The 12564-nt window shown below is 43.7% G+C and overlaps 1 protein-coding gene across 9 annotated transcripts in view; it reads left to right on the top strand.

Moving 5' to 3' along the window:
• Positions 1-12564, top strand: part of PHF20 (PHD finger protein 20) — a 71856-nt gene that overhangs the window by 44171 nt on the left and 15121 nt on the right. For 7 of the 9 annotated variants that reach the window (XM_054081650.1, XM_054081643.1, XM_054081645.1 and 4 more), the window contains 4 exons: positions 671-850; positions 4051-4149; positions 6437-6598; positions 8802-8971. In XM_054081650.1, the coding sequence (XP_053937625.1) occupies positions 671-850; positions 4051-4149; positions 6437-6598; positions 8802-8971 (611 nt within the window). The remainder of the gene's footprint in view (positions 1-670; positions 851-4050; positions 4150-6436; positions 6599-8801; positions 8972-12564) is intronic. The other 2 variants (XM_054081649.1, XM_054081651.1) reach the window with 1 other exon arrangement.

Raw genomic sequence — 12564 nt, 5'->3', positions numbered from 1 at the left:
TAAAGATGAGAATTCTTTGACTTGACTTAAATTGTAAATGAAATCTTAGGTGAAAGAATATAAATGAATCTTAGGTCTGTGCTTCGTGATTTTTGTGAGTTTTAGGTAGCAATCCTGAATTCTTGAATCTCACTCTCAGTTGAAACACAGTTTCAGTGGTACTGCTCTTCCTTAGCTGAGCAGAGCATCTCCATGCTGCGTCTCTCTGCCTCCTTACAAAGCACGCTTCTGAGAACAGATGGGTTCCTCTGATCCAAATCAGCAGCCCCTCCCACCCCTTTTTTAATTTTTTTTTTTTTCACTTGAAGAAACTAATAGTAAAAATTACCTCGCCCATCTCTGCCAAACCGCGCTGTTTCTGTTCCCTCTTTCTCCAAAGATGGGCTATTTCTGGGAGGACAGAGTGTTGGGGATGCCTTTGCATCCAGTGTTTCTTTCCTGGGGAGAAAAAACTCCAAGACCCCCACAAAACCAAACCACAAAAGCATTACAGGTTTTAGCCTTTAAATCAACTTCTGTTTAAAAGCTTTTCCATGGTTGTGTTGCGAGGGTTGTAGGTTGACCAGATTGTCTGGAAATGCCCCACAAGGAACCAGAGCTGCTGCTGCTGCAAGAGATTGACAGTTTGAAAGTATTTAAAGCTTGGGCTTCCTCTCTGTTCTCTTTGTAGATGCTCCTTTCCACATAGCCCTAAGGAGTACCCCATCTAGAGATGGAAAAATAGAAAAGACAAAGACTTCAACTCCTGTAAGCACATTAAATAGCGACCGACGCTCAGTTAGAGAGCAAACCAGGAACCACATAGCGAGAGTGCTGCGGAAACCTCCAGAGAAAGAAAGGATTGAAAATGGTATGCCTTTTGGGTTAATGGGAAACAGTTACACTTGGAAAAGCCTTGGAGAAGTTTGAAGCATTGTAAGGACCTGGTGGTATTGACAGCAAGTATTTGGTGTGCGTTCTTAGAGAGTTTGGTTTGTGGTGACTGAGCAGTGCACAATGTGAGTGGCAGTTTCTCATTGTTCTTTACAGTTGTGTTAAACAAAGAGTCGAGACGGAATTTTCTGTTTTATATATGTGAAGGTTTGATCTCCCCAGGCAGTGTGTAGTATTTTTAAGAGGTAAAAAGTGCCAACCTGTTTAAGGGCGTGAAAAGATTCTTGCTTACTGTTTGTTTGTTTCATATGCATGTCTTAATGCTCTTCAGCTCTTGGTTGCATTATATATTTTTAAGTGATCCTGAATTTGCTGAGATACCTAAACCTAATACAGGGAAAGAACAAGAAATGGGGGGTTGCAGGAGCACCTGATTGTGTGGCTTGTTCTTTTACGAAGTGTTTAATAGCATTTGACTGCTCTGGCAATCAGCTTTCCTTGCTATTTAAATATCTTTGAACAACTTTACTTCACGACTTTGTTCAAACAACCCTGTGTGTTCTGGAGCCAATTGTAATGTAGTGGGTAACAGCCATAGGGGGTGTGTACACACACACGTAAGTAACGTGTATTTAAATGTTTTTATATCTACATAATATATAAATAATTTCCAACATATTTGCAGATTTTTCACCACTTCCCTTCAGTGAGAAGGAGAATGTGGGTCACGGTGATGAGGAAAACACAAAAACTCCATGTGTGGGCTATCCTGTCTGTAATGGGATCTTTGTTCTGGAGAAGATCGCTTCCTTGCCTGACCCTGTGGTGGTCTTGGTCCTTGTGGTCAGTCAGTCCTTGCCATGTGTTTATTTCTGTGCTCCCTTCACTGCCATCCCCTGTGGGCAGGTCTGGCTGAGCCCCATCCATGTCTCTCCTGGGCGGACTCCGTGGGACAGCTCTCACCTGGGAGTACAGCGTGTAGGGAGTAGGATGAGCGCTTGCCCTGGTGGGACAGGATGGGACCCAGTGCTCATCCTGGTCCTGGTCAGTCTGTTGTTCGAGGAGATGGGGGGGGGCTTAGGTCTTTTAATGCTTTTGCCCAGAAATCCTGTTTAAAAATGCATTGGTCAGTGTTGAATGTTGAGGGTTTTATAAGGCAGTTTGCTCTTCTCTTTGCTCGCATGGACCTGTGAGGATGTTCCTCACCTGGATGCTCTGCTGATCTAGTAATTCCTTAGACTTCTGATTTATTAGGAACAACTGAAGGCAAAAAGGTGATTCAGGGCAGGGTTTTTGAAAGGTCCATTTTGCAATACTCATTCTTTGCAGATCTTTTTTACAGAAAAAAAACCCCACAATGCCTTAACTGTGGTGTGTGGTTCAGAAGGCAGCTGTACCCAGAAATCTGCAAAGGCTTGGGAGATGTTTGAAAGGCATACTGGCAGGCTCAAAGGGAGAAAGTGTGGGACAAAGTTACAACTTTTTTGATCATATTTATCATGGATATATTGACTGAAGTAGTGTACTCCGCACTCAGATATCATAAAAGTAATCTGAAGATCAGACCATGAAAATTCCGAAGTGAAAAGGTGCAAAATTTCCCTACTGATGTTGGCCTCAGTTATTCTCTTTGCCTTTCTGGAAGAATAAACTGGTAGAACTTACTTTCATCCCTGTCTATGAGCAGGGAGAGGGAAATGGTACCCAGAGGATCCTGACCGCTGGAGGACTAGGAGATGGGAGCAATGGAGAGGAAGCAGGAAGTTGAAAGCTCGTTGCTGAGACTTAAATATGAACCTCTCTCTCTTCTTTTCACCCCCTCACAAATGGTGATGGAGAGGGGAAGAAGTTTCTGTTGCACCGCGGGTGCTGGCTCTGAACGATGGGTAAATAGGGTGGCTGACTGTCACCAGTACTGCAGTTCGAGGTGTTTGCAAGCGATACAGCGTTAGCAGCCGTCACTAATGTTGGGCCAGTAGAGGAACTTGAGTGCCTGGAGTTGCAGAGGACTAAGGGGATGGCAAGATCCAGAGCTGAAGGCCCTTACAAGGAGGAGCTAACAAGCCAGTGGTGAATGTGACTGAGGGTTCTGCTCTCTGGGTGCTGTTTGTACCACAAATACAAAGCTTTGGAAGTGGGGAGTTCACTGTTATTATGCAGGCAAGAGGTTAATGTAATACGGTGGTGTTGCTGGTTTGCTTCATGGGAACCAGCTGGGGTTCTTAAATGTCCTGTGTTGGAGAAGACTGCTTAGCGGATGGAGTGTCTTTAGGTGCTTAATCTGCCAGTGATAATCAGAAATTGAAACAGGTTTCTAATGGGATGGTGACTGGCTTTGTCAGCCAAGCACTCGGCACACAGAGCTCTTTTGAGATGCAAGGCGTTCTTCCATGATAGACTTTATCGTTGCCTCTATAGCCTTGACCGAATCAGGATAATTTGCTTAAGGAACTGTGTAAGTATCTGCAAATTCTGCTGCAGGGACCTAAATCTGAAGGACAAGAGTTGTAAACAAACACTAGGATATGGAACACAAGGGTTTGTGCACACAACCTTTTACCGGGGTTACAGTTCATGGCAAGTGCTCTGGAAGCATGCTTTGAGGATGGACTTGATTGAAAGATATCGTCTGATCATTCAGAAATTATGGTTGTTTTTTTTTATCCCCATAAAAATAGGGTAGAGAGCAGATGGTGAGAGTAGCACTTAAAGCCAACTGAACCAGTCATTACTCCATTTTCAATGAAAATGCAGTATTTGACTGAGGAACTGTACTAGAGTTTCAGGGGGCTGTAGTTTCATTCCTGTCACTGCAGTCATGGTGCTACTGAAATGTTCAGCCCAGGTACTTTAGAAAGTGGAGATAATAAATCCCTAGTGTTTTCTTTTTTATTAATCCCTGAAACATGTGAGTAGTAAGTGTTCATTGGCTTACAGTTGATTTCTCCTGCATGCTATTGTAGTTTTGTTGTGGAACAATCAAATTAGAACTTACTGCAGACCATGCCAGTTACGAAAGCTGGGAATTCTTACAAGTAAGTTTTCCTGTTATTTTTTTTCTGCAGTGAACTGATGCTGATTGTGCAAAGAAATCGTGGAGGTTTCTTCAAAAATTGCATGAGTAGAGTAGGTGTGTATATATCTTAAACATTAAATTGGAATGTTGTCTTATTTCAGGTGTTAAAGAACGCGAGAAGAACAAAGAAAAAAAATCCAGAGACTATGAAAGGCCCAAATCAAAGAAAAAGAAAAAAAAGAAAAGGAGAACTAAGCCTGGTAAAGCTTTTTCCTTCTGTAGAGCACAGTTTTGCTGCTTTGTTTTGCTGAGGTACCCAGTTCTCTTAAGAGAGGGCACTGCAGATAAGACTCAGTTCTTCATTAACCTGTTACTTCTGGTTTTAATTAAGGGGATGGGAACTGGGTGCAAGTAAGGTCCCTTCCAAACCAAACCATTCTATGAATATGAAACTGTGATTGGTGAGAGAGTTCACTGCCTGGTTGAGATGCGTCATTAACGCTTGATGATGGCTTATACTGGGTCTTGTAATGGTTCAAAATAAACCTAACTCCAAAATGTGTGTGTCAATCTTTAAGTCTTGCATTAGCAAGTAGACTTGTACACAGGTTTTACCCAGTTGAAGCAGCGCAGCTCCGCTTGGTTTGTTACCAGGTACCCATGTGCCAGATCTCAGTTATGAGTTAGCTTTGGGCGTTTGGAAATGTTGGTGGCTCCTCTTTGTGCATTAACCTCCTTCTTACATCTAAAGTGTGGGATTTCCTATGCTGTGACAGTGAGCTCTATTTAACTGATAAATCTCTCTTCTTGTGGAGAGATGAAGTAAGAGCCTGGTTTAAAGTCTGTACTCATTCTGTGTCCCTCCGCTGAGTCTCAGAACATGCTGTTCCATTGACATCAATAGGGTTGTAGGAGGAAAGTGTCATCTCTGATTCCATGTACAGAGGCTGGGAATGCATTCCACAGGGCACTTTGCACTTCCTCTGTAGGCCCTGGTGCTATGGGTGATTGGATTCCTCACTTCTGGAAGGTTTCTCTAGTGAAATGTTTGCAGATCAAGCGTGGCAGCTTTCCCTGCCATTGGTGGATATCTGGAGTCATTAGCACATTTCAATCTGCCATGTATAATTTGTTAAACTAGAGCTCCTTATGGAGGAGTTTCTGCCATTGGAACGAAAATACCTTGTCTTTGTGTTTGCTGCCGTGAAGAAGTGGGTCAAGCTGTGATGAGAGAGTACAGGGGGAGAAGGAACCACAGACAGACTGCCTCAGAGTTGTACTGAAAGAAATCACTTTGGTGAATTTTGGATTATAGGGTGCCTTCAAATACAATGATAATATGCAAAGTACAGTGTGTGAACTTATGCAGTAGGTGGACGAATCATAGAATCAGAGAATGGTTTGGGTTGGAAGGAACCTTAAATACCATCCAGTTCCACCCCCCTGCCAGGGCAGGGGCACCATTGGACGAGTGGGAGTACCTACAAGCTGCTTGTCCACCTGCCCTGGGGTTTTGAAGCATTGCTTGCTATTTTTTGATGTTGCCCGTGTGTGATCTCCAGTCCAGGAATGTTGGAGGCTCTCTCCAGATAACTGGTTGGGGGATGCTGCTGCTTGTAACTGTGGGCAGCCTCTGTTTGTATACAATCCAAGACCCAGTGCATGGGTACCTCACAGAGGAACTGTTCTGGGTGTTTTCTCCACGCATTCTGGATCAGGGCTTTTCTTTTCTACCCATGTATGCTGTTCTGTACATACACTAGGAAAAAATAAGAGAAGAAGAGGTGTTCCCTGTCCACTTTGCGCGGTTAGGGAATGTGTGTGGCCTACGTGAATAATAGTGGAGCGTGAGGGAGAGGAGTCCAGCTCATAGTGAGTGGGCCTACAAGAAAGCTGGAAGGGACTTTTCACAAGGGAAGATAGTGACAGGACCAGGGTGACTGGCTTTGAATTGGAAGGGGGAATATTTAGCCATTAGGAAAAAACACTTCATGCTGAGGGTGGTGAGGCCCTGGCCCAGGTTGCCCAGAGCACTGGTGGCTGCCCCATCCCTGGAGGTGTTCCAGGTTTGATGGGGCTTGGAGCAACCAGATCCAGTGGAAAGTGTCCCTGCCCGTGGCAAGGGGATGGAACTGGATGAGCTTTAAGGTCCCTTCCAACCCAAACCATATAGTGTTTCTGCGGTTCTATGAATGGTGCTTGTGTAGAAGTGCCCGTAGCCTACAAAAGGATTTGTAGACCTTTTCACCCTGAAGAACAGTTGGATTTCAGTACCTAGTCTTTTCAGCCTTTCACGCTCGGGTCAGCAGTGAAGGATGGCTGAGCTGCCTGACGTTTTTCTGGTTCAGACTAACTTTCTTGCCTCTAGAAGGCTTGCAGACCTTTCAGCAGCATAGTGCAGTCCTTGCGTTCTGGCATTTTGACACCGAAATAGTTTCAGTGAATCATATGTGCCTGCTGTGGGCAGTCATTGCACTGGTTTTTTTTTTTCTGTCACCTTCTCCTGACCACAGATCTCTAATAACAGCACTGTGTACAATTTTACAGAATACTCTGGCAGTGAAGAGAACACAGATATTTCGCCGGAACTTTCCCCTGAAAAATCAGTTGTCACTAAATGTGTTTCTTCACATAAATCATCTGAGCACCCAGGCACGCTGCTGCACTGCTCTGACTCCGGGCAGCGCAGAGGAAAACCAAAACACAACGGTAAGTGACTCTGCTCCATGGTTTGCTGATTCATTTGTTACCAGTATGCATGTCAGCTACGATAATGTACACAAAAGCTGGTACTCATAATGTAAATTTGGCTGTTCTAATGCTGGACTCTGTCCTTTCCCTGCCCAGTTCCATCCCAGTTTATTTGCCAGAGCTTGATGTTGCTGCTTTTTGTTTTGACTTTACCTTCCCTGAAGCTTTAACACTGTTGCCCTTATTTGAGAGCTCAAATTCATTTTACTCCTTGTTGCAACACCTTATTAACTTTATAACAACAATGTTCAGGCTCCAGTAATTCAAATTTTTGTTTTTCCTGAGGTTTCTTCAAAATAACAACTTGCTCAGAGTTATAAATAGAAGCTATGCGAGTTTTGCAGTGTGCGTGCTGTGGTTTGAGAGGTGCTGGATGTGGTTGTGTGTAGCTGTATAGATGCGATATGATACATGGTTATAATGACTTCCTGAGCTTCATAACGAGGAGAAGCTCTGGTGTAGTTCATAAACAGCTTGTGAAAATGCGGCTACTGTATTCCAGCTTTCAGAATTTTTAATATCTTAGTCCACCTTGATATTTACTGTCCCAAGTTGGTACAACAAAAAAGGAAGACAAACAGTTTGTTCTTTGTTATTCTTAAAGCTCACAGATTTGAAGGAAATGGGAAATGTATGACAGCTTGATTCTGTACAGGAATGTGAATTCCGTACTGTAGAGATAGGATTTTTTTTTTTTTTTGACACAACTTTTTTGGTTTAGTTTTAGTCAAAATTTAAAAATTTATAGGATGGAATTAATTGAAGTTGAAAGAGGAAACATTGAAAACTACTGAAGCACAGATAGTGATAATGCCTTAAAATGTATTCTGCAAGTCTCCTTTCTAGCTGCATTTTTGGAGCATAGCCATCATAAAATATACTTACAGTTTAGTAACTTGGCCATCAGTTGCTCAGACAGCTTTTGATTCTGTCAATTCACAGACACTGAAGGAGGTGAGAAGTGTTCAAAGGGATTTTATTTCATCCTTTTCCCAATGCTCTGCTGTGTTTTGCATCTGCAGAACTGGTGGGAGCAGTAGCAGCAGTGCCTATATAATTGTGATCTGGTGTGGGTAACAGTAGAACCTGCAGTGCACTTCACCTATTGCTTCCTGAGGGCTTCAGGGAGGTGTGTCGTATCTTAGAGGTGGAATAAAGCTTTTAAACATGAGCACTAACTAGTGCATTGGGTTCTCAATCCTGCAATCTGAGATGTCTCTCCAATAGGTCTGGTTTATACTGCAGACTGGTTCTACTGTTTCTGCAGTCTTGCTTTAGGCACCAAGTGATCAAAACAGTTCTATCCAGTGTAGGTGAGAGACAACATTCTAGTGAAGAGTGACTCAAATTTATACCTTTCACTCTACTCCAGCTCATTAGATTACTTCCCAGATAATTAAATCCCTACCTTCTCCCTCTGACCCTTCCCCTCTGTCTCCAGGGAAGGTTGGAGGCATTGCACTAGTGTTATTGAGGAAAGGATCTCAGTTTAGTGTGTTGCTCAGTAAAGATGTTCTTGGCAGTTCTGTTTAACCCACAGGGATGCAGTAACGCTCTAAGTAGCGTGGGAGCATTCTTGGAGAACACCTTGGGCGTTGCGGCACCCCTGAGTTGATAAGCGTGTCCTCAGCTGGAGTCTGCATGAAAGCAGTAGTTTCTGAATCAGGATTAAATTCTGCATTGGGCTCTGAATGTTTCTGTACTGGAGGTGTCGATCCATGTAGTGGCTGGTTGTGATGCAGAACTGTGCTCTCTGTGGGACACCCCCATGCTTAGAGTGCCGGGGCACGGCTCTGCAGAAACTGGTGTGACTCCTGTTTAAATTGATTAATGTAGTGCTGCTTATACTGCCTTGTCTAAAGGAACTTTGTGCCGTGGCCTGAGGCATGGTATGTTGAGAGGACAGCTTTAAGGACAGAAACCGTTAAGTTGGTATATTTAGAAGGAGCCATTAATGAGAATATGAAACTGCATTATGTGGGCGCCTTCAATAAACTCACTGCTTTTTGAAGATTACTTCATAATCGGTAAATTTGTGATGTTAAATGGCACGGTGAACTCATGCTTTTAGAAATGTATGTCTGCATTCTTGGGATGAAATCTTGAGGAGTTTGATGTTTCTGTAATGGACCTGGAATTTTATCGAACTGCTTTTGTACAGAGGATGACACCCTGAGTGAGTCATCTATAGACAGCCTGCTGTGGAGTGATGATGACTGCAGTCAGGATGTTGATGTGACCACGAACCCTGACGAAGAAGCAGAAGAAAGCGATTCCGAGATTGTTCGGTGTGTTTGTGAAGTGAAAGAAGAAAATGACTTCATGATTCAGGTATGAAGGGGAGGGTAGATGCGCATTTCGGTGAGTGCAGCGGGACGTGGGAAAGCAGTTGTAGAAATGCACACAGGTACGTTCTGTACAGGAAATAAACTGTTGTCCTCTGAAATCATACATTTTTTCAGGTAACCTGTCAGGGTGAGCAGCTGCTGTGTTAGGTGGAGAACTTTGTTCTTCGATGCAGTTTGTGAAACATCCTCAGTTTGTTTTTTTTAATCAAACTAAAGTGGGGGGAAGGGCAGTTCTGTACAAGCCATTAGCGGTTCGCTTGTCACTTGCTGATTCGTGTGTGGAGCACTTCCTACGTTTAGAGAATATATATTTAAAATCGGTGGCTCTTTGTGTGGCTTTTCTGCCTTCCTCTAATTCTGCCCATGATCAGAACACTGCCATGAGAGGTTGGAACCCTTCCATTGCTTTGTCCTGGCAGCAGCTGGACTTAAACATACAACACTCTAGACAGGATGAACAGAGCAGTTGACTTGAATCAATTGTTTTGAGCAGAGCTGATTCATCGAGTCTGCAGCTTCTTCTGTAGGTTGTAAATTCGGAGTTCCTAATCAGCATAAGGCTGTCTGCCCGTTCTCAATGTGTGTTCTCTTCTTAAACCAGTGTCATGGAAAGCTATTTCCAGCCAGAGCAGTGTCTGTTTTCTCTCCTGCTTAAAACTGCTGATGAAGCCTCTTTGGAGCTGCCCTGGCTCTTCAGTTTTACTTCTTGAGACATTTGTGAATGATCAGGAAACTGTTCCCCACACAAGTGCTCTGAGCTGTTCCACCCAGTTCCTGTTCGTTGCAAATAGTGAAGTCTAACATAGCAAATTAAAAGCTTCTCCAGCATTTTTTTGCTCCATTTCATTTTGCTGCTGGCTCTTACGTAAGCTGCATGGTCCCCTTTGGTAATGTCCCCTCAGTCCTAGGAGCAGTATATGCAGGGCTGAAGTGTGTGGTGCTGCTGAACTGAGATAGTGAGCTTTTCACAGTTGTTCTTCTGAAGAAATTGGGCTTTTTTTTTTTTTTCTTTCTTTCTTGGTGTTTTTTTTTCCCTCGGAGGTTTCCACCTCTCTTATCTAAGACAGTTTTTTGCTTAGTTTGGTACCTCAGTTCAAAGTGGCAGTAGCGCAGCTTGGCAGCTGTGTGCGTTGCAAATTTTAAGGTCTTTATTGCATTCTTTTGAGGAGGTTGTCTTGTGAAACGATCTGGCCTGACACTGTCTTCAGAAATACTTCCCTGGCACAGGAAGGTCGCCCCCAACTGCAGCTTTTGGATTCACTTTCGCAGGCATTCTCTTGTGAGGTTTGAATCCCTCTTTCTGGGAGCCCGTACCAGGACAGTTGCTGGCACAATACTGCGAGCTGCATTTCTTTTTTTGCTGTTTGGAACTGTGAGGGATGGTGGAAGCTGATCTGTACATACCTCACAGCTGATGCTGTTTTTTTAGTAGACTTCATTGCTCAAATGGAGGCATTGCACTGTTTCTGTTGTAGTGTGAAGGATTCTTGGCTGCTGCAGCAGGACAAGTGAAACACCCTTTGCTCTGGACATCAACAGCCTAAATTGAAAGATGTTTAATAGGATGAGCTAACGCAGCTAAGTGATTTTTGTCCTCAGCAGTCGAGTTTAACAGCTAACTTCACCGGGGAGTTTCCTTTGGCCTTCTGTACTGTTTTAAGGAGCTTTGCTCCAGAAGGTATGATATGATTAGTGTCGAGTTCGTTTGATGGACACTTCTGTGTCGGTGTTGGAGCACAGGGCAAAAGGTACCTCGTGAGTTAGTAGCAAAGGGTGAAGTGGTCAGAATTAGACAAATAGTGCCAGTGTATAGGAGGAAAAGGACTCTGATGGGAATAAAGGAAGCTGGCTGCCTTCTGAAGAGACCGCTCGATGAAAAACACGCAGATGTAGTCTGGAATACAGCTGTCTGGCAAACGTAGGCTCAGCGCTGGTCTGCTGAGAATGCAGAGACCTGTCAGCTCAGGACAGAGCCTGTGCGGAGTTTTCATGTGTGGTTTCCTGGGCTGCTTCTGAGATGAGTTATCTAGATTGAACTAGTTTGGGGTCTTCTTGAGGGTTCTGCAGAGTTTTAAACCCTTCTGCTGTGTTGTAAAAGTTGTCTAGGAGAGCAGGTTCCTCTCTCTGGAATAGAGTTGCAGATCAGCAACGTGGGAAATGCCTGCATCCTTTGCAGGGGTAGAAGCGATATGAATTGTGGAGCAAGGACCTGGGAGCAAGATTTTGAGGGTGAGTAGGTTAGGTAGCTGGTTTGCTTAAGGTACTAAATGCTCCCCACTCCCCACACCTGCCAGCCGTTGTCTTTGGCGAAAATGTTCTCAACTATCTGATCTCTGATGTAGAAATGCCCGAGCGAGCTCTCCAAGTACAGAGCATTGATACAAAGCAAAGGTGCTGTGTTACACAACTGTGGAATTGTGAGAAGGGGAACTTATTTTCAGCTTTTTGGGAGTGTAGGGCTGAGACGGACACTTCCTTTTTACTTTATAGAGTGAGAATCCTGTGTAGTCATTATAACTTCTTATGGAGGAAGGCTTTCTTTCCTAGACTCAGAATTCAATTTGACGCTTGGAAACTTGAATTTGGAAGTGTCTGCCCCAGAAAACTTGCACTTAGGCATGCCCTCTCTTCCTGAAGCTATGTAACTTTCCTTGGTGTATGAGTTTGTAGAAGAATGCTGACATTCTTTCTGCTTGTTTCCATTGGGGTGTTTATTCTGCCCTTGCTTCTTGCTCTGAGATCGGACTAAAATGGGCTGACACCTGGGATCCAAGCTTGAGCGCGTGCCTGTGTGCTCATCTGTCCTGACTTGGTGTCAACATCGGAGGTTCTCCGTGCATGTGACTGGAGATTCATTCCTCCCAGGACACACGTGGTGCCCTCTTACAATACATAGAATGTTTAAGTCATTTTCTCTTCGAACTGCACTCATTTCCGTGAATGTGCCTAGATGTGTGGACAAAACGTTAATCATAAAACCAAGCTCAGCTTTATTTTTCCTGAAAGATGGGAGACAGTTGAGGTTTAATGAAACTTTTACACAGTTAAACAGCTTGTTCTCTTCAGGTCTTTAATAATAAAACCCTCAAAAATTCAGCAGAGAGCTTTTGAAAAAAACTCTTCCTTTATCTTGAACTTGGCTTAAATTAATTGTCTGAAGCAGTTGGTATGCTGCACTGGGATACAGAAATAGGGATTTGCATTTAAAGCACCTGCCTTGCTTAATAGGTGTTAAAACTGGAAAAAAAAGTATTAAAAATAGCATATCCGTGGTGAATGTTGTTTTCTTCCACCCTCTGACTTTGCAAGGAGGGTATTAGATCTCATTTGTGGCACCTATGTAAAGTAGCACTTAGTGTTGCCATGTGTCCCTTTGGAAGGCACGGGATGTCCGTTGTAGGACAAGGCTTGGGCCGAGAAAAGTCCAGACAAAATGTCATTGACTGTTTTCGGTTTTTAAACCGAACGTTGGTGAATTTGTGTGTGGCGTGGAGAATTTTGGGGCTAGATTTGGTGGTTTGGAGGTGATGGATGTAAACGGACTCAGGATTTTTGTTCTGGTAGATGAAAAACAGC

Source organism: Cuculus canorus, chromosome 16 (genome assembly GCF_017976375.1).
Source record: "Cuculus canorus isolate bCucCan1 chromosome 16, bCucCan1.pri, whole genome shotgun sequence".
In the NCBI taxonomy this organism is placed as follows: domain Eukaryota; kingdom Metazoa; phylum Chordata; class Aves; order Cuculiformes; family Cuculidae; genus Cuculus; species Cuculus canorus.
This window is presented reverse-complemented; position numbering and strand designations above follow the sequence as displayed.